Consider the following 26,973-nt stretch of genomic DNA (forward strand, 5'->3'; position numbering starts at 1 on the left):
ATTGTATATGCATGACAAAGTTGGAGTTTTTGTCAGATATTTACCTTCAACCTTTCATTGCTTCAAAGTTTAAAAATCCACTAATAAACATTTAGCAACAAGCTGCATGGGGAAGCAAACAGAAACTCTTGTGGGGGGAAAAGTTATAACATCATTGCAGTAGTCTACATGAAAGAAACAAAACAAACAAAAAAAACATCCTAAACTGCTTATTAGCTTAGTTGCCCATGATTGCTATCGCTTCTGATCCCAGCAGAGTTCATGAACCATATTGACAAAACAGTTGTATGTCTTCTCTTCTGCTGCCAACAGTGTTGTCAGTCCTGTGTTTTTTGGAGTTTAACTGTGACAAAGGTGTGGGAGTGGCCTCTTTGGTATAAAGTACATCAGTGTCACTGTGTGACTGCAATGAAGGTGGCATATGTGCGTGTGTGTTAAGTGTGTGATAGCAATGCGTCATTCTGCAACTTGCAAAGGCCCCGGAGCTCCCCTTTGGTATCTCCCATGCTGCTGCTGTTATGCAACTATGCTATTCTCTCACCACTGTCCCCTCTCTCACTCTCCATCTTTCTGTCTTCGTCTCTCACGACTTTTTTTTGTTTTTGCGTGTGTGTATGCGTGCTGTAACTGGAGAGAGTATAGATATTTTTGGAGCCGTGGTGTTTGAGTGGGATTTAAGGGATTATTTGTGCCGATGCAGAGCTCAGCGTGATGTTCCAGCAGGCCAGCAGGCTCCAGCTCTCTCTAGTCGAACATTTTCACTTTTTTATTCTGATGTTTTATGTTCTGTTCTATCTGTACCTTCTTTCTGTATAATTGTGCCCTCTCAGTGCATTGATCCCCACCCACTCCTTCTCTGCAGTATGCCTTCCTCCCAGTGATATAGCTGCCGCATAGTTATAGAGGCTTATTAGTACTCCCTCCACACCAGTCACTTATAAACAGCTCAGTTCTACACTTTGCAGCTACTCTGTTGCCTGTTTTATGAGGAATATGTCAGACAAAAAAACTACAAGCTTTAGAAGTTGTAGAAAGAAAATTTATTGTATAATCTCATTGCTGGGTCATCACAATAAATTATTATTGAACAGTAGTTATTTTGGTGTTTAATTCTATAATCTCTAATTATTCAAAGTCACTAAAAATAAAGCCTTATTATATATTTTTACTCCATATATAATGAATTTCTATATTACTTGTGTCTCAGTTTAAGAAATTACTTCCAAAAAGTATAGAATTTTTTTGACCATGTTCAAATATTTTGAGATCTACCTAAAGATCTTCTGAGTTTCCTGGCTACTTAAACCTGGTGCACCCTGCAAATCTTTTCGTTCCACAGTTTTTTCTTCCACACAACTGTTCAATAATATACACCACTCTATGAACAGTCTGCTTCTTTAGCAATTACATTTTATTGGTTAGTATCTTTGACTGTCATAAATTATCTGTTGAAAAACTGTCAATAATTATATATGCCATATTATAACATTTCTGGATTTATTGTATGTATTGGGCTTATGTAGTCATATTTTCTGAGATAGTGAATTTAGACTTATAAAAATGCTTTAAGCCATCATCCATGTTAATATAAATGACATATCTCTTTGTGAAAAGAAATCTTTAGATGAGATTTCATTCTTCAAATGGATTTTGTTACATTTAAAGGTGACCCACAGATTTTCTATGCAGTTTATTTTAATCCTAAAAGACATCTATTTTGCATAATTTGAGTAAATTTATTAAACAGCAACTGCCTAAAGTCTCCTTCATAAATGTGCAGTTTTTTTTAATTCATTGAGCAGTAGGTACAGGTATACCAAAGCTGCAGCCACATCACCACAAACTCCCAACTGAATGACTCAAGGCCATTATTTTCACAGCCTGAACCGTTGTCTGTCTTACAATGGCTCAAGAAAACTTTCTCTTATTCACAACAGCTGACTGACGTCTGCAACAAGCCATCCTTGCTCTATACTGTAGATGAAATGACTCTCTTACAGTAATGACAGATTTGCATTTGGAAGAGGTGCATGTATCCATTATTACTGCTGACACTTTTAATAATGCCTCTAACCTGACATTTAAATGATCTTGGTGTCAAAGGTTCATTGTTCATTTGCCCATTTCTGCTGCTCTCACTTTGCAAAGATGTGTGCTTTTCTGAGAGGAAATTTGGAACAGTGACTGACATAAAAAGGTTTAAATTACACTAAAAAGCATTGGTGTCTAACCGTTGGAAAATATCCCATATGCAAATCTTGTCTGGTATCTTAGTTGTCTGTTTTCAGTACATAATATTATTTGGTATAGTCTTAAAATATATTTGCAGAATGATTTGGAAAAGCTAGACAATTTTAGGGTTTTGAAAAGCAGGCCCATTATTTTGCATCAGTAGGCCAGTGATGTCTCTAATGCAATAGAGACTAATTTACACTTACAAGGTCATATGAGCAGATAATGCACAGTGCCGCCAATGCATATTGTTATTTCACCAGCATATGTTGCAGTACACTTTCAAAAACAGACTTGACTAAATGTATTCATGCTTTAAAAATGTGGAAGTTTAATATTATATATATTTGAACTCAATGTAAATTTACTTTTCTATATTTTTATGACATGTACAAGTAATTTATTTAAATCTTAATTTTCATGTTGCCACTAAAAAATGTTTATAACACAGATAGAGAACCTTTATTATACTTTGCCCTTTGACAAATGACAATTAACTCCATCTCAATTCCTATTTCACATTTGATATTTTTTCATATTACATAGAACATATCAAGCAAACCCTCAAAGATAGACTCTGGAGAGTCTATATCTGGGAGCATGCATACTGAAGCTTCTGCTTCAGTATGCATTTAATGAATTACCACTGCTTCTGTTCCTGCCCCTCCAACATCCCTGCATCCACCCATGGGTTATGAGTTCAGAGACACTTCTGTACTCCCTGCCAGGTGGGAGATGTGTTGCAGAGGCTGAGGCAGTAGATATACAATTATCAATGTTACTCAGTAACAATTGAGCAACAAAGGCGTAGACTTATAATATCAGAATCAGGTGGCCAAACTTAAACTAAACCTTAATACCTTAAATGTTTTACACTTAGGCATCTACACTGTAGTTGTCTGACTCATGTATGAAAGACTCTGAAGGATTCGTCAGTGATTTAAATGTTGGTAACTATGCAGAAGTGACATTTTGTGGCCAATTGAACTGATGGGATTCACAGTAGATTAAGGCCTAAGTGTCCTGTGCAGCATTAGTCGCAATTAAATTGGGTTAACTGTTAACAATGGACATGATTTAAAAACTCTCCAATATTTGTAAAAGTATTATTATAATATTATTGTGATAGTAATACTATTTTTTCTGTGCAAATTAAATGTGTTTCAAAGTATGTTGAGGATAATCCATGGAAATACTACTGCTTGGCTGGCATTTTGTCTTCTGACGTCAAGGAGTCCCAGCTTTTCTATGACTTGTAAAATCCTAGTATAAATATTTTGGTGAGTACGTCACTCTTCGGAATGGCTCCTCCTTTTCCCAGGGAGTAGTACTCTGCAGCATGAGTGTCTTTGCTGAATACCACAAATAGAGAATTCTCAAACAGGATGGCACAAAAGATGTAATTTTTTCCACTTTAGATGGCATTCAGTTCAAAGGTGTGCTTTATTTAGACTGCCATGAAACAAACTAGATCTTTAATATTTTCATGTTTCACTCCTTCAAACCTTTTTCTGTGTTTTTCATATTGGAATTTTTTTTTTCATACTGATTTTTCTAAGGGCTTTTCTATGTTGTCTGTAATTAACTTTTCCTGTAGTTGTTTATTTTTAAACTTTTTAAATCTCCATCTGTTGTGTGATTTAAAAAAAAAACCCTACAACAAATATTTATTTTGGTAGAATAATTTTCCATCATACATTTCATACTGCTGTTTTCATGTGTTTGATGTTACCTTTGGCGTCAATTATATCACTATTTCCGAGTTAGTTCACACTCAGCGGGGCTGAAAATTGTGTCCTCAGTGTGATTCATCCAATTATAGCTGCTGATTGTAGTTTCAGGCATAGACGTGGAAGTCATTGCTTTCACAATATCGGTAGATTGAAAGTAGAACAACTGTAATTTTTCCCCTTTGATGAAAGTCTGAGTGAAACCTTTGAGTTATTTCCAGTAGGTAGGTTCATACCTATTACTTTGACAGTAAAAACATTTAAAGATTATTTTTAATTACTTAACTCAAAATAAGCTGAAAATTTAAACATTTTAAAAACACAGTAAAAATAGTGAAATTACTGAAGATTCTAACAGATGTATTATCTGCTGATACTGACCATATGTCTATATTGTTATTGATTTCTTGTCCATACCTAGTCTGCCTAAATTTGAAGAAATGAGCATTTTGTGGTACGTGAAATCCCGTCACGTCTTTAAATTAAGTATTTTTGAAATGCTGCCTTTGTTTTTTGTCTTTTATATACTTTATAATCTATAATGAAGCTTAAATGCTCTATGGATAATCCAATTATTTAACATTCCTGGTTAAATATGTGACAGAGTACATCAGATGGAGCTTTGCACTATGAGATAATTTAAATTTTTCTTATTGGATCACTGATTTGACATTCAAGTGCACTTATGGGTAGTACAGCTAATGTCGCAGAGCTGTGATTCTATTGCTGTGAAATATTTTATAATGTTAAAAAAATCTGTGGCAGCCTGTGACACACAAACGGCATGTAAATAGACAATGCGTCACTTGACACACTGGACATCCCCTGGTGAAACATGCAGGGACAGAAACTGTTTTACATCTAATGTAGACAGTTTTATCAGGGTCGCTGGGAGCCATCGTGCCCTGGAGCATCAACATCTGCTGGTGGGAATAATTGAACAAAAATATGTGAATATATTTTTACGCAGGTCTTATCATCTCTAGCTATTCTTTGAGTTTGATTAAAAACAGATTCATCTAGATATTAACATCATCTATAACTTTTTTTGGGCTGGATGAAGTGAAACTGAACAATAACACGCATTAGCAGTTTATCCGCTATGAGCTACTGTTTCTACATGGTGATGTTGGTCACAACACCCAGACGACTCTTCATACACATATCAGTTTGGTGGAAAACAGTTATAAGTTTTGCTAAAAACAAAAAGATAAGAAGAATAAAAATAATTTAAACAAATTATTTCTTGATTAAAAATATGTGTTATTACACAGAAAGATCACAGTAGCCTCATATAGAATTAGTTTACTCTTCTGTCTGTCTGAGTTTTCTGGTCATTTTTTTTCAACAAAGATAATGTGGCAGATATTATACAACTTTAGAAATAGTGATGGATTCATGATCCCATCTTGTTTTTTAACTGTCCTGTTTCTTTGCTTTATCATGTGAAACACACAGGTGCATAATAAGAAATGAGCACATGTGCACACGTGCAAGCCTGCTGTGGGCTACATACCCAGTACTACTCACATGCTTTTAACCACAGTTACGCATACGCTAAACCGAAAGACGTAGACCTAGTCATCTCAAACGACTCTCCTTCCTTCTGTGCTCAACATCTGTTTATGTTTGAGTGTGAACTATTCTTCACTTCAGTAGTCGGCTCACTTGACAAACCTCCACCAAAATGTCTTTGATTTCACAGCAGACTGTTTGTGAGTACTGCTTTCTTTTTCTGTCTAGCATGATGTCAGAAGTTCATCCCACCGACCTTAATTGCCCCCAGCCTCCCACAGATTTCACATGCATATAATGAACCTCACGCACACACAGCCTCTCACCCACTCTCTGACTTTTAAAGGCTCTTGACACATCTTAAAACTCTGTAGTTGCAACACTGTCTCTTTAAAATATTTAGGGGAACTGACTCAATTAAATGCTCCTTCATTCTTCAACCTGCAGTAAAAATGTTCCATGTGATGTCTCGGGCTCACAGCAGTCCCCTCCTGCCTGGGGGTTCTGCTGTGCTGACAGGTTTCCTGTGGTGATGGTGAGATTTAGCTGAAAGTTTGGCTTTTAAATGTCACAAGGCCGGCTGCAGCAGGACAACGGTGGCATGGTCACAGCTGTCTAATCCTTGACCATGTCTGTCGGCTTCACTCAGGTGTACAATGTCCTCCGACATATCACACATAAAATTAGGATTGTTTATAAATGCTATTTTAAAAATTGAAGCATTTTCTTTTTTTAAATTTGACTCTTTCAGGATAAAATATTATGTTGGCACACAGCTTTAGTGTTAAATAAATATTTTAGTATTTTTATGCCTGTAAAGGTTACGAATTAATTATCGTTGAATAAATGACACTTGAAGTGAATATACTTACTCTAGAACACTGTAATTATAAGCCTACTTCTGATTGCGGAAGTCAATTTTACAGTTTACTTCACAGTGATTCATCACTTTGGCAGGCGTTTTATTCATGCTCTATTGTTCTGGTTATTAAACTGAAACCAGATTTACCCACAAATGCTTTTTTTCTTTTTTTCTTGACAAAAATGTTCTGTGTTGATCCTTCCTACACACAAAAAGTATTAAATGAATGACAGTTTTTCAGAAAATAATGAAACCTACCAAAAGAGTTAACTTGTTTGTCATATGATTATCCACACATTTGGAAAACTTTGAAACACTTTCATGGCTTGACACAATTTGTAACACTGAATTTCTCCTTCTCTTCATACATTGTCATGCTCTATACCAGTGGCCCAGAGTGCCTCCCTCAGTCTAAACACCTCCACTTTACCTCCATATTACCACCTCTTACACAGTACAGGTCATGGTTTCAACAACAGACCTTTTTGGCTTAATTCTTTGTCCTTGTTAGAAACATTTATCAGTAAGTTAGGTGTATAATCACATGATAGTGCGACACAGTTGCTCCAGATGTGTCTGCTGCATATTTATGATGCAAATCTCCTGTTTCATTATATCCTAAAGTATCTTGGTTAGATTGAAATCTGGTGACTGCCGTAGCCTCTGGGATACAGTGAACTTGTTAGGCTGAAGAAACCAGTATGGGATGATTTGAACTCAGTAACATGGCTAATTATCCTGCTGGAAGTTGCCAGCAGAACACAGGCACACTGTGGTCATAAAGGGATGGATCAGTGTATCAGTTCTCCTCCACACTCCAACATGAACAAGGCATTTATATCCACACAACATTCACTCACAAGATGCTATAGTCTCCTCTTCAGACCACAGTCTTTATAGCTAAGAGATGACAGTGAAGAAGTGAAAATCCCAATAGATCAGCACTTTCTGAAACACTCAATATGTCTCCTCTGGCACCAACAACCATACCTCACCTTTGTTTCAATCTGATTCTCATTAGAAAATCAGCAAATAGTATTTTCCACATAGAAACTATTAAAAGGCTAAAATTGCTGCAATGTGATTGGTTGATTCACTATTAATGTTGGAGCAGTTGAACAGGCATAACTAATGAGGTGGTTGATGGGTCTTTTGCATTTGGAATTGGAAACGGGCCTCATAAGGGCATAATAAAACTATATTCATACAACAAGAGTCTTGTATTATTCTTAAGGTTCCTCAAACCTCAAGAATAATACATGATTGGTGGAGGCAAGGAAAAGCCAATATGCAAATGACAACTTAGGCAAGACATGGTGAAAATGTATTTAAACTTACATCAGACTTTTAACACTTGACATGAGGGCTCACCAAACTAACAGATATAAAAACTCCTCAAATGAAACTAAAGAATCACTGATTCTACAACATTCTACAACATAACAGGACTGAAGCATGCGGATAATCAAGGCTAAAACAAAGCCAAGACAAGGAAAATAATGAATATGTACAAGACCAGACATGAGAACTAGTTGAGACAAATGGAAACAAAACAGTAATCTAATTGAAATAAAACATGACACCAGGACAACTAAGAACCCAAACCCACAGACAAAGCAACGAATAGCAGAAACCTGTGGAACAAGATTGAACATAAAACCTCATGAGAAAAACACCAAACACCCAGCCACCATGACACAAAATAAACAGCAACAACTCTGTAAACAAATGTGGGCATGGTCATCATATTGCAACATAAATATTTCCAGGTGTCTTACAAAGCTTTTGGATTCTCATTGGGACTTTGTACAAGAAATTAATCTGTGCCTTAAAAACAAACCACGGTAAATGGTAAAACCATGTGTTACAAATGTGTGCATCTCATCATGCATTCTCTCTTGATCTCCTGCTTGGTGGTGTTTGATGGACAACCCTTTTACCCAGCCAAATCTCCAGACAGTGAATGCAGCATGTGAAAACATAGATGAATCTATTCAAGACCGGATTTGACACGCTGAAGGATTCGTTGCTCATTACTTGGTGAGAGAAAGGATTGCCTGTCAAGTAGTTGAACTCATGGAGGTTGTTGTGCTGTGGTTTTGCTTTTCTACATACGTTTGGAAAACTGTAGGAATCTGATTGTGCGGTAGTTTTTCTTTTTATGCACTGGATAATTTTGCTCAATTAGAGCACTTCCTGTGTATGAGAACAAAGGAAGAGAGAAATATACTGAATTAAATGTAACGGAAATCTGAAAATTAGTCACACACAGTTAAAGATTAAGCAGAAAGTCTTCACATTCATATCTCAAACTTTGCACAGTTCTTTTTAAAATTAGTTTAAAGTTGTTTTTTCCCATTTTTTTTCAATTTGTTTTAATGTGTCTCTCCTCCAATGTTATAAATATCTGTGTCCCAGCAGTTTGATATCTGATTTGCATGCACTTCCATTACATGCCGTGTATTTGCTTGTTTTATGGCCACATCCAAACTGAAATGTGAGACAAATGTCTACATATTTGTAGAAGTGTTTGTATAAGCTCTCCAGTTTGCTGAGCGAATGAGTTGCTTTCAGGGGAAGCTCTTTTGACATTCTGCAAACCTCCCTATAACATGTAATTACTTCACCAGGTTAATGTCAGACAAATCCCCCACAGAGCTCTTTCCTACATGCTGCTCCTTCTTTATAATTCATACCCCTTAATGAGATTTAGGGCAGCCTCAGAAAAATAAAGAAAACTTGATATAGTCACTCACATGATTTCTTCATCCAGATAAGTGACTTTTGTACTTCTTTCTCTCACAACCATAATATTCAGTCTCTTATCTCTTTGTTTGATTTGTTTATTTGGTTTGAGCCACAGTAACTGCCTCACTTTAAAATTTGTCCAGACTGAACATGGGACATTTCTGCATGACAGAAATGTCCCATGTTGTGTACATGACAGGAAATTAATCTGACTTTTGTTATTTCTACTGCATAACATTATTTTTACTTACAAAATTTTACGTCCACAATCCCAATCAACATGCAGGGTCAGGACTCTAATGTTTCAGAAAATTATTGAGTGATGTTTGGACGCATCGTAAACATGTTTATAGAAAGAAGAAACAAATGTCGACAAGAGCAATTTACTTTTGCTTTTTTAAAAACACAAAATAGGCATCCCCGTTTGTATGAAAGAAATCGGTCTAGCTTTTTATATGCTCTCAAGATAAAGGCCTCAGACATTTCAAACTTTTATTTGTGTTTGAATTCTTCTCCAATGAGGGAGGCAGACTCTTGTTTTCTACTCACAGATGTTAGATATTTATCAGGGTCTTAAGAGCAGGGTGATGGAAGTTGCTTACTAGTTCTGCTCAACATACAACTAATAAAACTTCTGTTTTTACTCAGTGAAGTGGCATACTGACCGTTTTTCTGCATCCAGAGCTCAGTGTTCAAAAGGTGTAGCTCAAATTCCTCAAAGGGAAAATAGACGTGAAGGAGCTGCATTACATAACTGCTGTATTAGGAACTTTGTGTATTTATTAAACAGTGTCTTTATTATTTTAAATAACCATATGTCTTATGATTTTTAATGTAAGGGTGTAATTAGTTGGTAACCCATTTAGCGTTTTTATTCACCAGTTTGAAACTATAATTTATGAAGATTTGGATTTTTTTATTATTATTATTATTATTATTATTATTATTTGTCTGAGAGTGAAAATAAGTAATTGTGTCACTGGGAAGAATTAATCCACAAATGCTGAAAGCTTTAGTGCCACTTGGCCCTCCAGTGAAACAAAATGATTAAGTGCATAAATCATTATAAGTTAATAATAACTGCTCTAGACATTTTTCTGTCTAACTTAAATAAATGTGTCTTAAGTCAAAAGAAATGTGCTTTCTGTGTAGTAGAATAAATAAATAAATACATAAGAATTCCTGGTAATGAATGCATCAGTTTTATGCCAAAGCTTGTAAAATGAAATTTTTTTTCAAATCACAAGGTAATCTTTAGCATTTACTTTTTATTGCTCCAGATCTTAATGACAAATAACAAAACCTAAATCTAAAAACCGGCAACTCAGAGCAGGATCCTAACGGTCTTGTGCTTTAGTCACTGCAACCCACAGGCTCATCTTTTCCCTTGAGCCAATGATAATCAATTAATCACTGCAGGTCATCATTGGGTCATATAAATTCTCAGAGGAACAGCTAATCACACCCAAATATGTACTGGGTTCATCCAGTCCTGTGATTAAGGTTCAGACTAGTCAGACAGTCCAGAGGGAGCCAGTCAAGCGCTTTGGCAGCAACGGTGACACGGCGATGGTGCAATGCAGGAAAAGTCTATTTTTGGAGCTGTTGAGCAACAGAGCTGAGACCATGGTTAGAAATGGAGGGTGTGTAGATTATTTAACCGGTTGCTTTCAGTTGTTGATTATGCCTTCAACAGGTTTATACACACCTTAGTTTGTGCAGCACATTAATAAAATGAATGTATCCAGTCATTTCTTTATCCCTGTTGGATCTAATTGGCTTGAAGCAATGATGTCAAATATGAAACATGACAACTACAACAAATGAAACATGAGGGTATTAGACTGAAACTGTTTACAAAACACCATTATAGAGGTGGTTAATATGTCCCAGGACAATTAATGGGCCAGAAAATTAAATCTGATCTTGTTTTAATCTGGTATATTTATCATAAGTTTGTTCCAGCAAAATAAATTTCCATTAGACCTCTTTTTTTTATAGCATATTAGATTCACTGACATTTGTGAAAGCTAAAAATGCATTCTTCTTTAAAATAAGCAAAAGAGGCTACAGGTTTTTTTAAACTTATAGTGAAACTGATATGCAGATACATTACATATGAATCTGCATATCAGATTCATATCTTCTGTGATATAAAGATGATGAAATACATCAAGCATCAAAAATGTGTGATGTATTTCAAGCATTTTTTCTGCTAATTTTAAAGAAGCTCTAATATTACATCAGACCAGCAGAAAACCAAAGTCACATTTTTTTGTTTGTTCAAACAGTCTTGAGCAATGAAGCTATTCTGATTTTGAGTTTGAGAAAATACTTTGAATATAGGGAAATGTCAGTCTACTGTACTGTATGGTATATAAATTTATTATTTGATCTAGGCTACTATTGCATAAATAATTGAATGCTAATGAAGCCTTGTTGTCTTAGCTTCATGACCGGCTAATAAAAGAAATGGGAAAGTTGCAGCCCTTGTTCTAGATACTGGTGTCTTTTGTTAGCGCTGTCTCCAGCCGCAGTCCATACATTGTGAAGCCCTACAAAATTTGAATCAACTTTGTTTCACAGTCCTGTCAAGGCTTGGCTTATTCCTGTGGCTTGTGCATACATTTTGTCCTACATTTTTCCATCACGTTCCTTGGCTAGATCACTAGCAATGATTGCTTGTGGCTAACACCCCTTGTTGTTAGTGTCATTGATGGAAAACTCAAGTTAGCATAACTTTGATGAACTTTTATGTAAAATATCCTTTATTGGTTTTGCCTTATTCTAAATGCTCGAAATACCTTACTCTCTATTTAACGAATCTATGTATTATCTAGGTTCTCCATTTTGAACTGAATCACTTAAATAAATCAACTTTCAGGGTTTTTCTAATTTGAGATGGATCTGTATTCTTTTTTTTATTTACTTATTTTTGCTACGTCAGCAACAGGCTGTTGAAGGAGTGAAGAAACTTTAAATTATAAAGTAGACAAAAACTGGCGAGAAGTGAAATTTTATGACGCTTTAACTAGAGTGCTCCCAGAGTGTCAAGCTTCCAAAATGCACTCACCCCTACCGCGTGAGTGGCTGAGTTTAATTTGATGGCCCAGGCACAAAGCTCTCATTCAAGTGTGCAGAGGAGCATTTACGCTCTGATGGCAGCAGATCCTCAGCACAATGCTGGCAATTGACAGAACACTTGATAATCATTGTCATCTTTAGCCCATACCCGCATATTCACAGGTCTCTGAAAGCTTGTAAACGAGGAGCAGGGTCACTGTCCGATCCCATTCAGAGGACGTGTTGCCAAAAAGTCAATGAGGCTGAACAAAATTTCGACAAATGCTTCACTGCGTAAGAACTGAACACATGTTCCGCTGTGCTGCACAGAGCCAAAACAATTATAGATTTGAAAGGTAAGATATAAAATTATATGTAATCTTCATGATTATGCTCAGAGTGGCATTAAAAATGGGTAATTAATGCCAGATAAAATGTTTGTATCTTAACTGCCAAATTTGCTCCTTAGAACCCTTAACTAATCAGAGACAGGCACAAACAAAAGATGCAGCACTGCTATGTTGTTGAGCTTGTAAAACTCATTAAAGCACAGTTTTCGTTCAGCAATGAAAATTCAAAAGTTAGACTTTGTGGCTTGTGGCTTTTCATTGTGCGTCACGTGTCAACACACCTCTGAGTGCTGTGACGTCAAACTGTGGAATACCGGCAATGCAATAATTCCTGTCTGCAGTCACTGTTTTGAAAACATGCTCAGGAAGTTTTTACCAACTCCATACAGAAAGGGATAAACAAATTGAGCTTAGATTGACATTTTGAGACACATTTACAGTAAACCAGCACAGCAAGGTCATGCAGAATGACTCAAATTAATAGATTATTTTTGTTAAATTTGGTATGATACTGATCACGACAACTCATCTTTCCTACGCACTTTCTGTTACAACTCTTTCAAGAAGCATGCATAAAATGAGTAATAACCATATTAATCTCCCTTTGGGATGGATAAAGAATATGTTGATTGAATTTAAATGTTGGATTTTATCATTAGCACAGTTTGAACATGACATGACATTACATAAGAGTTTCCTGAAATGTGTCATTGATTAATGTATTTATTTTAACTGGAAATGGCAAATGGTTGTCTCTGCAACTTCAGTTTTACTGAATAACTAAAGAAGTAACAATTGCAGCCCGTAACTAAAGACATCCTGTTTTGAAAACTTGTTTTCAGGAGGTTCTTACCAACTCCATAAATAAAGTGATAAACTAAAGGAGCAATGGGTGACAGAACAAGTTTGAATAGCTGAAGGATTTTTATAGGTGTGTATATAATGCAAATGAAAAAACTTTTTTCCAAAATCCAGAAATTGAGTATATTTAGTGCATTATACATGGAAATGCCATTTCTGTAGGCATACAGCATTGTATTATAATTATTTATTTATTTTTTTATTATATTTATGGTTAAGTTTTCTTTTCCTATGAGCTAAAATCATCAAAATGGTCAGAAGTTAACACTAACATCTCTGACCTACTTAATTTGTAATGTTTGTTACTATAAAATAGCTTCACATATTATTTTCTGTTAAGGGCACCATGGGTTAATCATGTTAATATTTTACATTATTTTAAAACATAGCAAACACTTTTCAGCCGCGTCTCTAGAAGTTGTGACGTCTAACTGTGGAATACCAAAGATACCTACCTAAAGGCTATTATGCTAAAACTTCCTGGGGAATTCACACTAGACTTCGCACCAACCAAAAAAGAAAAAAGTAGAGCACAGAGAAAAATATGTCTTACACAGTTCTAAAAGTTCATACAGTAATCTTGGTTTTAAGTTTTTGTGCATTGTTACTCCACAACCTACCTTTTGTGTAGAACACACAAGATTTTTTCACCCGTTATTGTCAGCTTATTAGGGGACAAGTTATGATTCCTGAACCTATATAATCTGGTAATTAAGGTATCATAAAGAAGAATGAAACTGATCGTTCCAACTGTTAGTGAGAGTCACCGTTACCAGATGGGGTTAGAGTAAAAATTGCCTGTGGTAATGGACCACTGATATTTCAGTACATTCCCATCTGTACCTGCTTTGGGGGAAAAAACTGCTTTGTGAAGCATTCACAGCAGACATCGCCATTTGGAGTCGTGGTTTTTAACTTTGTATTAATGATGCTATTAAGCACAGATGGTGGCCTGTAATCCAGTTGAGCTGATTGATGAATGGTTGCAGATTTGTCTTTTTTTTCTATGCTGTGAACATTGAAAAGGGGAGATTTGGAGTTTTTTTATATTCCATCCACATTGACTGTGGTATTATATCTTAGTTGTTTATTTAAAAAAATCTTAAAGAAACGTACATGATTTACACATCTATGTGTGGAAATATTTATATAAAATTATTCTTTGTTTTTTGTTAACTGTTACTGTAGTAAACTAAATAGATTTTAATTTCAGTTTACTCATTCTTTTATCGAAAAAGCAATGCAAATGAGATAAATATAGCAAGATATTCTTCCAGGCAATAGACAATGTAAAAAGCATGGCACATACTTTTTGTGTTGATGATGGGATTTGTGCTTTCAGTCACTTTCAGATTTAGTCTCATTCTTTCCCCAACAGTTAACACCTGATTTGAACACCCAGTCTTTTCGTTGCTCTAATTTAGACCTAAAAATCTCTTGTAAATTTGGGGCACATTTAGAAAGCTTTGTCACCTTGACTATTATTTTTTATAACACACACAATCACCACAAATTTTGAATTAAATTTAAATCTAGCCCATTCTAACACACGAGTCTCCTTTTATTTAGCCATTTCATTGCAGAGCTGGTGGTATGTTTAGGGCTTATTTTGCATGTTGGCTAAAATTGTTCAGGGTTGTCACATCTGAGAAAAACACCATCAGACCTACTTTTGCACATTCTTTGTGTTTCCTCCATCTGTGGCGACAGACTGCAAAGGGGTATTCTTATAGCCTTCTTTAGAAAATGTAACAATCTTCTTGCCACTCTGCTGTAAAAAGGTTATATTTATGGGATTATATTATTACTTGTTTCATTTATGATTCTCCAATGTCCGTCTGAATGTGCACAGCTTATGTTCTGTAGCTACACCACTCACAGCTCACACTGAGCTTTAATGTACCAGTTTTTGTTTTATGAATTAATCCCCTCCTTCACTGTCTTTTGGCCCACTTTAAAATCAAAGTGTCAGAAAAGCCTCTCAACTCAATGAGTGAGTAATTTTTGTTCTCTACTTAAACATTCTTCACATTTTACAGAATGGCCCTTGAAGCCACCATGTTCCTATTAGATGTGGGGATCTAATTACAAATATCTGATTTGAAAAGGGGGGAATGAGTTAACCTTTTGCTGAAATGCCACTGCATTACCATCTGTGAATGGCAAGGAGGAGGACCAGGCCCAAGGCATTTCCACAGCAACATGCTGACTGATAGGCAGTTTTTCTACCTCAGGGGAATAATTGCACGAGGTTTAGTTTTGTGTCAGTCTGTGAGACTTTCTTGGTTACTCAGTAGCTAAATATGTAAGATTTTTATTCTAATGTGATAATGAATTGACTAGAGTTTCTAAGTGCATTTGTTGTGATTGATTTATTCTCTGGTTAATCTGCTAATGAACAGCAATTTGATAATGTGATTAGTTTTCGTAGTAGCTGTAACAATTTTGTGTTGCCAGTTTTATGTGCCTTGAAAGCTTTTGTCATGTAAAGCATTGCATACATAATGTTTTTGTTTTGCAAGCAGCAGGAGTTGCAGCTGTCATGGTATTGCTGCAGGGCTTAGCTGGACCCATTTCTGCAGAGGCCGTTCAGCCTGTGTTCTCAGGACAATCGATCTGCAGAAAAATGAAGAAAAGTACTTTGCTAAATGTCAGTACACATGAAATCGATGTATACTTGTGCCGCTGTGTAATCCGGCCCCCTCCCCCTGAGTCCGAGCTACACAGACAGAGTGGTAATGTAATGGAAAGGACTGCCCTGATTGGAGTATGATGTGATATTTTTTGGATGGAAACTATCTGTGTGCTTACAAGCTGGGGTCACAGATGTTGATAGGTTAATGCTGTTCTATGACTTTATAGTTGCTATAAGTTATGATGTTAGCTGTGTTGGGGAACATATTGTTGTTTCAAGGCTGCTGTGTCCTTCCATCACAGCTGCATTTACTTTTATTGTTCATAAATCTTCCCCTTGTTCTGCTGCTTCTACACTGTCGCTCCTCCATCTCCTCCTTGTCTTTACTGATTTTTATCTTGCTCAAAAGACTCATGAACAACCTCCAACTCTTTCGCTCTCCATTTCTCCCTCATCTCCCTGATGCTTGCTTTCTTTATCCTTTGTTTGTTTGGAAGCTCAGATTTTTCCTCAGTTGACTTTTTCCTCTATTCTTTGGTCTCACGCAGGTTGCAGGATGAGTTGTGACAGCTTACAAGTGTTGAGCAGCACAAGGGGCAACAGCAGTTATGCAATACCACCCACTGGCACATACAGTTGCACTGAAACATACTGTGTGCACTCAGCTTGTATGCGAGATGGTTTTAATAATATGGTCTAGGAAACAAATGAAGAATTTTTTGCTACATTTTTAAAGGGATGTTCTGATAAAGATGTTCTCTCATCTTAATCAGATGACAGATTAAGATGAGATCTACTGTGGATGCAGAGTCCTTGTCTGAGTCTTCATTCGAGTGTTTTTATTTATTTATCCTTTTAATGTTTCCTTAGAATATTATCCCAATTTGAGTTACACCCCATCCTCATGTCAACCCTGTTTATAACCTGAGAGCCTACCTGAAGAGTTTAGTTATTGTGTGCATGTTTGTTCACTTCCAGTTAATCATGTGTAGATAAATTTCAGAAAGATTTGTTCCCCTGCTTAGTCATTTGCTTTTAAGGTTGTAAGATACAGTATAACAACTAGTACTAAAGTTAAGCTAAGCGCAGCTTCATTTGCTACACAGAGCTGAAGCAGTATATGCAAGTCCAACTGTCAAAGTAGGTCACATGACAGAAAGAAAACAACTGTACCATGAACATCAGGAAACGATGAAAAAACATCCAGCCAGATTTGGAAAACCCAGAACAAAGTGATCTATACAGAATCAATGATCACTTTATTAGATCTCCATTTGTCATCATTTGTTAGCACAAATAGAGACTCGGCAAGTCGCAGTACTCAATGTGGTTAGGTCTCTTCATGTACTCAGAACAACTTGTAGTTTGAGCCGAGGATCAAGATGACTTAAGTGACTTTGCGTGTGGCATAGTTGTTGCTGCCAGACAGGGTGGTCTGAATATTTTATAGGCTGCTGTTCTTAGATTTTCATGGACAAGTATCTATTGGGTTTCCAGAGCATGGTCTGTATAACAGGAGATATCTAGGGAGTTGCGGTCATGTAAATGACATGTCCATGTCAGATATTTGAGGAGAATGACTAAACTAGTTTGAGATGATGAAATGGCAACAGTAGCTCAAATAATTGCTCTAACCAATACCATCTCTGAACACACAACATGTTGAATGCTGAATGGACAACAGCAGCAGTTTACCACACTGAGTACTACCTCTGACAGTCTAGAGCAGGAAAGTGAGGCTCTAATGTAATCCTGCTCACACAAACTGGAGAATATCAGATAATAAAACTGCAGCCTGGTCTGATAATTATTTCAGCTTTAACATTCAGATGTTAGGTTCAAGGTTGGGACTAAACTACAACCCTGTTCTCAACCCTGTTTATAACCAGAGAGCCTACCTGAAGAGTTTAGTTATTGTGTGCATATAACTAAATAATAAGGAATTTTATTCCTTATTATAATCCTTAAGCATCTGGTTCTTCCTTATTATAAGGAAGCACCATCTGGCCTTATAATAATCGCTCAGACTGGTACATGTGGTATAATGGTGTAGGAGATTTTTTTTTTTGGCACACGTTAGGCCCCTTAGTACCAATTGAGTTTCATTTAATCACCACAGCCAACCATGACCCTTCCTTTTTGACAGTTCCAGCAGAATAATACTCCATCTTACAAAACTCCATGTAAAAAACTCCAACTTGATACTAAACAGGTGTATCTAGTAAAATGTCTTTTAGACATGTAATAGTTGTGAAAGGAAAAGGAAAAAGACAGTGACTGTAAAAATGCTCACATATCAGCATCTTGCATCTTGTCGGTATGGCTGACTTGATTGCAAACATAAAACCAACAACAGATCTCAAGATCTCACTTTTGTTAAAGGTTTTGTTTTATCAGTGAACTCAGTTTACCTTGTATTTTCTTCTGCCTGAGGTGTGAAGTCCAGTGACTTAACTACATACCTCCCACCCAAACTGACTCATTCCTGTCTTAAGTTACCACACAGTTTACCTCCCTGATGTCTGCCACTCATGGTGGTTTAACTGAAAGGTGCCAGTTTATACAGAGGGTGGTGAGGTGGCTGGACATTTTGGCAGCAGTTAAGAAGTTGGTGACGTGTGTGCTAGGCAGGATGTGTGCAAGAAGCAGCGCTGGATCCTGTTTTTCAGACCACAAAGACTGGAACTTTGGCTTTAAATGAGAAACACGCACACTCAGACACAACCTGGGAGTGGTAACTCCAACCTCGACTCTTAGCATCCTTGCCAATTCCAGTCTCATTCTACACACATGCTTAGAAAGGAGTGCAAAGTCAGATATGCAAAAACAGATTCCAACATATGCACAGTCATCATGTGTAAAAGCAGAATTATTCATGAGGTTGCTGCAAGTAAAAAAGGCATCCAGTTTAACTGGTTTTGAGAAGCAAACGTGCCTTCATAAAACCCCCGCTTGCTTTCATCACACATGCGTCAACTATATGTTTTACACTCGGATGCATTTACTGGAACAAAAAAAAAAAAGAACAATTTTGCATTGTGTGGTTTGAAATTTCATGGTTCACAGACTGGCATGCAGAAGCCAGAGACAGACTAGTTCTGCCCAGAGTCATAAAAACAAGACAGACTGACATAATGAACAGGAGAAGTTGTTGTCATGACAATGGAAGGCTGTTAGAAAGAGCAGGAAAGTCTGTCCTTATTACCGTATACACTCTTCTGTTTATGCAAATTGTGTTTGTGCAGACCTGTTCCTCTGAATGAAGCCTTAAGAGGATCATTAGGTTTAGCCTACTGAGTACAACAGGCATACCTATTACAGAGTCAGGACATCCCACTAGGGTGAGGGAGGAGGGAGGAAAGGCGAGAAAGACGATCAGCAGCAAGTCAAGAGAGAGTAAGAGAGAAACTGAAGAGACGCTATACTGTTTTCTTTTTTTATACTCCCTTCCTCCATCCTGAATTTCCTCCCTGGGCAGAACAGACAGGCAGAGAGAAACAAGAGAGACAAAGAAAGAAGGGGTGGTGAGGTGGCAGAGCTGAGAGTGTGAAAGCGAACCTGTGAGTGTGACTGACTCTCTGTGTGCAACATGCTCTGTCATGCTGCTGCGACTGTGGCTGCCTTCTCCAACCGGCGTCATCGGCTTTCAGGAAAAGGAATGTTTACGCTAAGAATGAGTCCCTGAACCAGTTCACCATGTGGATGTGGGACAGTAATTTCCAAGCCTTCGCAGGAAGAATCCCACGGAAAAAAGAGCAGCGGCCGGAGAGCTTAGTTGGTCCTGCCGGGTGGCCGCCTGCCTGTTGGCACTGCTGACACTTTCACTTAGAAACTGACTTCATGCAAGGCTCAAGTCTTCATACTTCAACTTCAGCTTTTTTTCTCTCACTTTTTAATGGATTCTGCTGTGCTTTATTATTATTTCTTTTAAAGATTGCCTTTTGAGAGACAAGTAGGAACTTCTTCTAATGATGATAGGACCAAACAAAAGAAGCAAGAAGTTCTGTACTCAAGGACAGGTCTGAATGCATCACATAGGAGGACTTCACACAACTATGGAACACTTTATCATGTCTAGGGGTCTGCAGATAGCATGGGGCAGGATCTATAGATAGAAAACTTTAATTTGTAGAAGAGGGGCTCCAAGGGTGCAGGGCATTCCTGACACAGCTCTGGAATGAAGCCGGGACAATCTCCAGGTGTTCGCTGTGACAGGTCCATGATGCACCTCAGTCAGTTTCCTGTCAGACGACACTCGTGGATATGGTAAGTTTACAGCAACAAGTGAAATACGTTTTGTGGGACTCTATGGCGATTTCTTGTTTTAATTGTATGCGAAGCGCTCCCTCGTGACTTGCCCATCCCTGTTCTCCTTTTATGTTTTTCCCAAGCTCAGCTCACATGTATTCAAGGAAATTTATTGTTAAATGGGCCAGACATTTCCTGTCATTTTCTCCCACACTAAATGCTCTAGTTGATCCATAAACTTAAAGGCAGTTCAGAAATAGCAAGCAAAAGCACACCGTGGTGTTGTAATGCAACAGCACACTGCTGTTACGGGGAGGGAGGATATTTAGTTAATGTGTTTTCACACTGTTTTGACTGTCCTGTGTTGGTTTTTCTTCTTAAGGCTGGTACATACATACTGGGAGTAGCTGTCTTTCAGCTGTGTTGTAAACTGGGCGGGACGCAAAGCAGCCAGTGACGTCAGATGGAGGGGATGTTGGGACATGGATATTGTTTGTATTCCTAACATGGTTTTTCCAGTGAGTTGAGTTTTTACAAAGGGTTTCCAGCCAAGTGTCATTTCCTTAAACAAGATGATGCTGTTGCTGTCTCACACAGCTGTCAGCTTTTTATCCTAACTGCAGTAAACTTCCTTTACCTGTTATGACTGTCCCTAAGCCTTGTGCTATAATTTCCTGTTATGTTTCTCCTTAGACTCACACTCATCTCTTGTTAAAGTACACCATGTGATGCAGATTTTCTTTCCTGATTTGGTTGGGGCATCTGTTCATATTGCAGAGAAGGCATGTACAGTTTTGCCAGTTATTGGTTTGAAGTCTTTCTATCAAGCTGAGCAGATTGCGGCTTTAATATTTTATACGGCATTGTTTATTGAATTTTCCAGCACTGAGCTATAGTAGGAAGAGTGGAAAGCATAAGCATGGCCAGCCAGACCTACTACAGCACACGGAGACAGACAGAAAGAGAACTGACTTTTTATTATGGAAGTAGAGTGCAAGGAAACTTTTAATTCATAAACATAGAATTATTTTATTTCAACATGTAGGTTTGCTCTTGCAGATATAACCATTGATTAAAGTCACCAATAACAATTCTAAGATGTAGTTACCAGTCAGCAGATATGTAGTTAAGGTGGGGGATGAGAGGAGGGAGAGGTTATTATGTGAAATTGACTTTTTTGAGCTTTACATCATGTTATAATGACATCCTCTCATCAGAAACATGCCTAGAGTGTTGCCTTGTGTGTTTGAGGAATCCTTGACTATCCCATGGCAGAAATTCAGAGGTGCCTAAAATCTTGCTCCCACAAACCGCCATAGATGTCTGCAAAGCTCCTTGAAGTTGCAGTCTCCAGCCAAGCTTCTACATCTCCCCTCCCCTTGCACCTTCCCCACTCAGCTCCACCAGACTCAACTCAGAATTCTTCTAACTCAGAAGAATTCTGAGTTCTGCAAATAACTGCAATAGTTATTTGCAGTCTAGTTGCAAATAACTATTCAGTCCTGTTTAAAAATTTCAGATGCAAGCATTAGTCTGAGAAACTGAAGATCGGGCTCTCAGACTTTCCTTCAGACCTTGGAATGATTTTTTTTCTACACAGTAAATCTATTAGCCTTGTGACTTTTAGATGTGTGTGTGCAAGTGAAAAAAGAGCTCTCAGGAAGACTTGTATTATTCATTGCACCTTGATAATGGACCCATCCTTTACTCTCTGTCAGACCTGTGTTGTTCTGTGCGGCACTAAAAGGAAAGAGATCATAAGGATTACAGTAAGATAGAATTTATTTCAGTTTAAAGTATGCTTTTGTATATGCACTCTTCTGCACATAAATATGCAAGGTAAAGCTTTTGAAGGCTAAAAAAAGAAACCATTGCAGGGGCTGTAAAGTTCAGATGGTCACAACAGTTGTCTCTGAAACGCATTGCCCTCTCTGTGTCTCAACAAGCCTCACAACAGTAGAGCATTGTAGTTATTTTTACACTCAGCTTTGAATTTACTTTATCTAAATTTGACCTTTTAAGCCACTCCAAAACTTAAAACGGGTACATTGAAGTGAACAAAATCAAAATATTTACATACGAGTCAGCTGATCCCAACTGGGTTGTTTACATTGTATTTTGTCATATCTAATTAACAAGGTTTGTGGATTAGCTAAAATATAGTATACATTCCCAGTATTTGATGCAGACATTTTTATGTGAGTTCTAAATTTAAAGTTTACTTACATTTGGTTACCTCTTATTTAAAATCTAAAATAATACAAAGATAAACATGATCCTTCATTATACTATGAAAACAGAATCTTTGTAACAGCTTCAGATTTGCAAACATTTACTCCTAAAACAAATAAAAACATTACATCAGCAAAAGGACTGCTAATGCTCTTTTGTATGCATGCAGTTCGCATGCACATAAACTGCATGTAATCTTAGTAATTCACATGCTATTAGGGATAGTAGCATGTAAACAGCTAAGTACTGGCTAATTTGGGCCAAATTTAATTAAAAAGATATTTTTTAAAAACCACCATGCACTGGGGAATAAAATTAGGCAAAGCCTGATAACTTCTAAAAACAGAACAAAATAACTATGATATAAGCCCTTTTGGATTTCATCTGGGAACTTGAAGACTGCTGGTCATTGTTTTATGCTCCCCATGTACACAAAGAAACATGCTTTGGGGACTCCAGTGGTTAGTTTGGACCATGCGAATGCCAAGTGGAAAGAAAAAGGCCCATTTTAGGAAAAGCCAATGTTATTTAAAGGTTTCTAACAAGCAAATGTTTTATGCTCCAATCTAAGACAAGTATCTGTTCTCGTTTTTGTATGTTTGTTCTGGCTACAGCATCTGCAATAGCTTTCTAGGCAGCCTTCAGTGAATTTTATAAATAAGTAATTTAGAAATAAACTGCCTTTTTTTTTTTTTTTACAATTCTAAACTGTATTTCAAAGAATCTCTGCTTAATGGCTTGATGTAGGGTTATATGTATAGCAGCCATAGACGCTGTACTTGTTGCTGCTCTGTGGCCACCGACTTTCCCTGTTGGAGTTCAGACTTTACAGAAATTCTGACTTTTTGTTGTATTTATATATGGCAACTTGAAATATCTGATTTCTTATTACTAAGAAAATACACCATTAGCCATCGAGATTAGTAGGAAAAAGAAGAAGTTCCTGATTAGCATCCAACTATTAGCCACTCAGTGTATTCTCATTGCCACTGTCAAACCATTTGTACTTTGTCTGTCACTTGATACCCTAAAATACTTAAATTCCTGCCAAGCAAAGTTTGGAGATAGATTTTTAGTGTTGATCAGGCAGCCCGTTGAGATGTTTTATTTGTAGATACTTTCAAAACCACAGTACTACTTCCTTTCTTACTACAAAATAAGAGTTCCAAACATATGCTCCAATCTAAGATTACACAAAATCATGTTGACATCAATTAAGTAGCTCTTTGTGAGACTGAATCCCCTTGATAAAAGCTATCATGATGTTTTAGTCTTGCAAAGCCTCACTCTACAAGCTCCCATTACACTCCTAGAACAGAGAACTGGTATTTAGTTTACAGGCTTCATCAGACACAGGGGCAGTTACCTTCTGTAATGCACTGATTTCATTTCATCACTACGTAAATGTACAGCTGTTTATTAGTAGGATGAAAATGGAAAAGCTGATGCTTAATAATATTAATAAAGATTCCGAGTCACTACAGTCTCCATGAATAATGCAGATGCACACTGGCTTTTAGTTATGTTGTAACAGTTCAACCCACATTCTGACACTGGGTGTTGCCTCCAGCTGAGCAATGAACAAACTGAGATGTATGATTGCCTAAACTTCATTAAACACTAACCAGAAAGGAGATGAAAAGTCTGTGTAGTAATCCACTTAAGTGAATCCAGCGCCTCAGAGAGCAGGGAGAGGGAAAAGGAGAGGCTATATTTAGAGCAAAGATTGCAGATGCTCTGCTGCACGATTGCTCTCTCTTCCCGTCCTCTACTATTTACTACAGTCTTGTAGCATGAGTGGATTCAGTGGAAATATGACGGTTTGGGATGTGATAATCTGCTGTGTGCAAGGTGTTTAAGAACTTCAGATTTTATTCTCTCTACTTCATTTCTCCCTCACCCTTCCTTGTTTCTGGTGGCCCCAGCAGTCGCTACCTCAGATGTATTTTATCTATTAGATAACAAGACACATGGAATTTTTATCTCATTTCTTTGACGCTTCTCCCATGGTGCGTTGTCATTGATTCCAGCTCCGATGGGTTAGTCTCAGCTGGGTTTTAGATTGCTTTCTATCGCTCCGACTCATTGTGTCGTAACCGAGGCAGAGATTCTAAAATGTGCTGTTTGGGGACGGCAGAGACTTCCTGTCAGTTTTCGGGAGATGCACTCATCAGTCAACGTTGTCCCTTCACTCCGTGAGCTATGAGCAAGGGGGTGTGCATGTGTGGGTATGAAATACAGGTCTGCTGCTCACTTCCAGCATCAATCTCTGCCAGCCTGCTGTGCAGGGGAGATTCTGCCTTACACAGTCTTATTAAGGGTGCTAGCAATTCACCTCACCTGAAAAGGCCACACAGTCTAACACTCCTTTCTTCTCCACACATTCCTTTTTTTAACACTTCGTTTTCTCACGTTAGCCCTGCTGCTTTGCTCATGTTCACAATGAATGAAAGAGCTGTGCTTGTACATGTTGAACAAGGTACTCGTGCACTTTACAGTGAAAATTAGACTACAGGAACAAAACCTGACTGAAAAACTTGTAGTAACTACCTTCCTTTGATAATTGAGTTTTGAGATTCTGTATACATATACAGTATATATACTGTATATACTGTATATATATATATATATATATATATTCCAACAGATCCACATTTCATCTCTCGCCCATTTCCGTCTTGTTCCAGTAGCCCATTTGTCATCAAGGTGCTCTGGTTCCCCAACACCTGACGCAGACCTTGTTTGGCCGGGCGACGTCTGAGCCGGCATGTTATGCATTTTTGTGTCTCTCATGGTATGAGGTAGGCAGTAGCTTGAAGGGTCTTGCCTAAGGACCCAGACTGGATTCGAACCCTGCCCTCTCGGGTGATATACTGATGCCTTATCTATTGAGCTATCCAGCCAGTGGTGCCTGTGGTCATCGGGGCCCTCGGGGCAGTCACCCCCAAACTGGACCAATGGCTACAACAGATCCCAGGAACAACATCAGACATCTCAGTCCAGAAATGTGCAGTCCTTGGCACAGCCAAGATACTGCGCAGAACCCTCAAGCTCCCAGGCCTCTGGTAGAGGACCCGAGCTCAGAGGATAAGAACCACCCGCGGTGGGTGAGAAGGGAATTATATTATATATATATATATATTTATTTATCAGATTTTCTTATAGAGTATTTTTAATCACCTTACAAGATTGTTCCTACCAAAGCATATGTAAATAACCTTTACCAGATTTTTTATTAACCTCAGAAAAGTGCTTCAATATAAATGCAGTTGGTTGATTAACACACTATAAATGGTGGGAGATTTTAGTTTTGATGCATCTTGTAAATAATAATTAAAAATATGTTTCAATATTTGATCTGCTGATTATGAGTCAGAGCTTATTAAGGGGAACTGAGCATCTTCCAATTTTTGGCTGACAGGTTGGGGATCTTAATTATTGTCAAAGTCTATTTTATTTTACAACATAAGTGGGTCTGGTGCTGAATAATTATTAAAGCATGTCAAGTGACCACCCTTTCAAAATAATATTTGTAAGTCGTTTCAGCGACAGTCAGTCAGATTTTAGGCAGTAAGGCAAAGAAAGCTCTTGTCGGTTTGTTTTTCCTCAAAGCATTGCAGTGTTAAATTGATTTAGAAAATACTTGAAGCATATCAGGCATGCCCCTGTTGATGTGCTTGCAGTTCAATAGTCACTTCTGTTCAGATTGTAACCTTTTTTTTCCTTTTGGACTTTAATACATTCCCTTCTTTGAACTAATAAACAATCAGCTCACCATTTCACACTTAATTCTTCACTCCCACTGATGGTCATTTCATTGTTTGTCCAGTGTTATTTATTTCTATTTTAATTCATACAAGTAGTGAGTCAGTTATTACTGGCATGCCTATCCTTCCTCTCTGTCCCAGCCTTCTGCTTGCTTCATCATCCAATTTGTGTGTCACACATTGCTTCTCTTGGATTTCACATTGTGTTTTTGTGCCACCTATTTACACTACAGTAGATTTCCCTTGTTTTTCATCTTTCTCACTTCTCATGTGTTCCATGAAACCTATCAGATGAGCTACAGTGCAGAATGAGGATTGTCCTCATTCTCTGTTATCCTCGCTCGGTGTGCCAAAAACAAGCTTTGGCAGACCAGTGTAGTCCAAACACACGCAGCTTTTGGATTATGAAGATAACTGAGCGTATTAGAGATAACCGAGCATATTATTTTATTCAGTTGTCTGAATAAAATAAGTTAACCTTTGTGCATATTTGTCATCAACTCAGTGATGCAGCTGGCATTTAGAAATATTTACTTTTACATTACTTGTTTTGCTTGAAATGAAAGAAAAGTGCATAGGTTGTTTCCTCTGAATTCACTTATCAGAGCACTTTAACTCTTACAGCCATTCTGTCTTTACCTATCATAATTAATAAACACAAAACAGAAAGACCTAAGTTGGATGTGCTATAGCAGTGTGAGTGGTGCTAATGGGCATAACTATGTGGCAC

The 26,973-nt window shown here is 37.4% G+C and overlaps 1 protein-coding gene across 4 annotated transcripts in view; it reads left to right on the forward strand.

The window, feature by feature from the left end:
• pde4d (phosphodiesterase 4D, cAMP-specific) overlaps positions 1-26,973 on the forward strand; it is a 210,727-nt gene that overhangs the window by 135,471 nt on the left and 48,283 nt on the right. Inside the window, exon 1 of one of the 4 annotated variants that reach the window (XM_032578261.1) lies at positions 19,350-20,262. The exons of the other annotated variants lie outside the window; for them this stretch is intronic. Within the exon in view, the coding sequence (XP_032434152.1) occupies positions 20,174-20,262 (89 nt within the window). The 5' untranslated portion in view covers positions 19,350-20,173. Of the gene's footprint in view, positions 1-19,349; positions 20,263-26,973 lie in introns of those variants that run through there. 4 annotated transcript variants of the gene reach the window in all.

Source organism: Xiphophorus hellerii, chromosome 12 (assembly GCF_003331165.1).
Source record: "Xiphophorus hellerii strain 12219 chromosome 12, Xiphophorus_hellerii-4.1, whole genome shotgun sequence".
In the NCBI taxonomy this organism is placed as follows: Eukaryota; Metazoa; Chordata; class Actinopteri; order Cyprinodontiformes; family Poeciliidae; genus Xiphophorus; species Xiphophorus hellerii.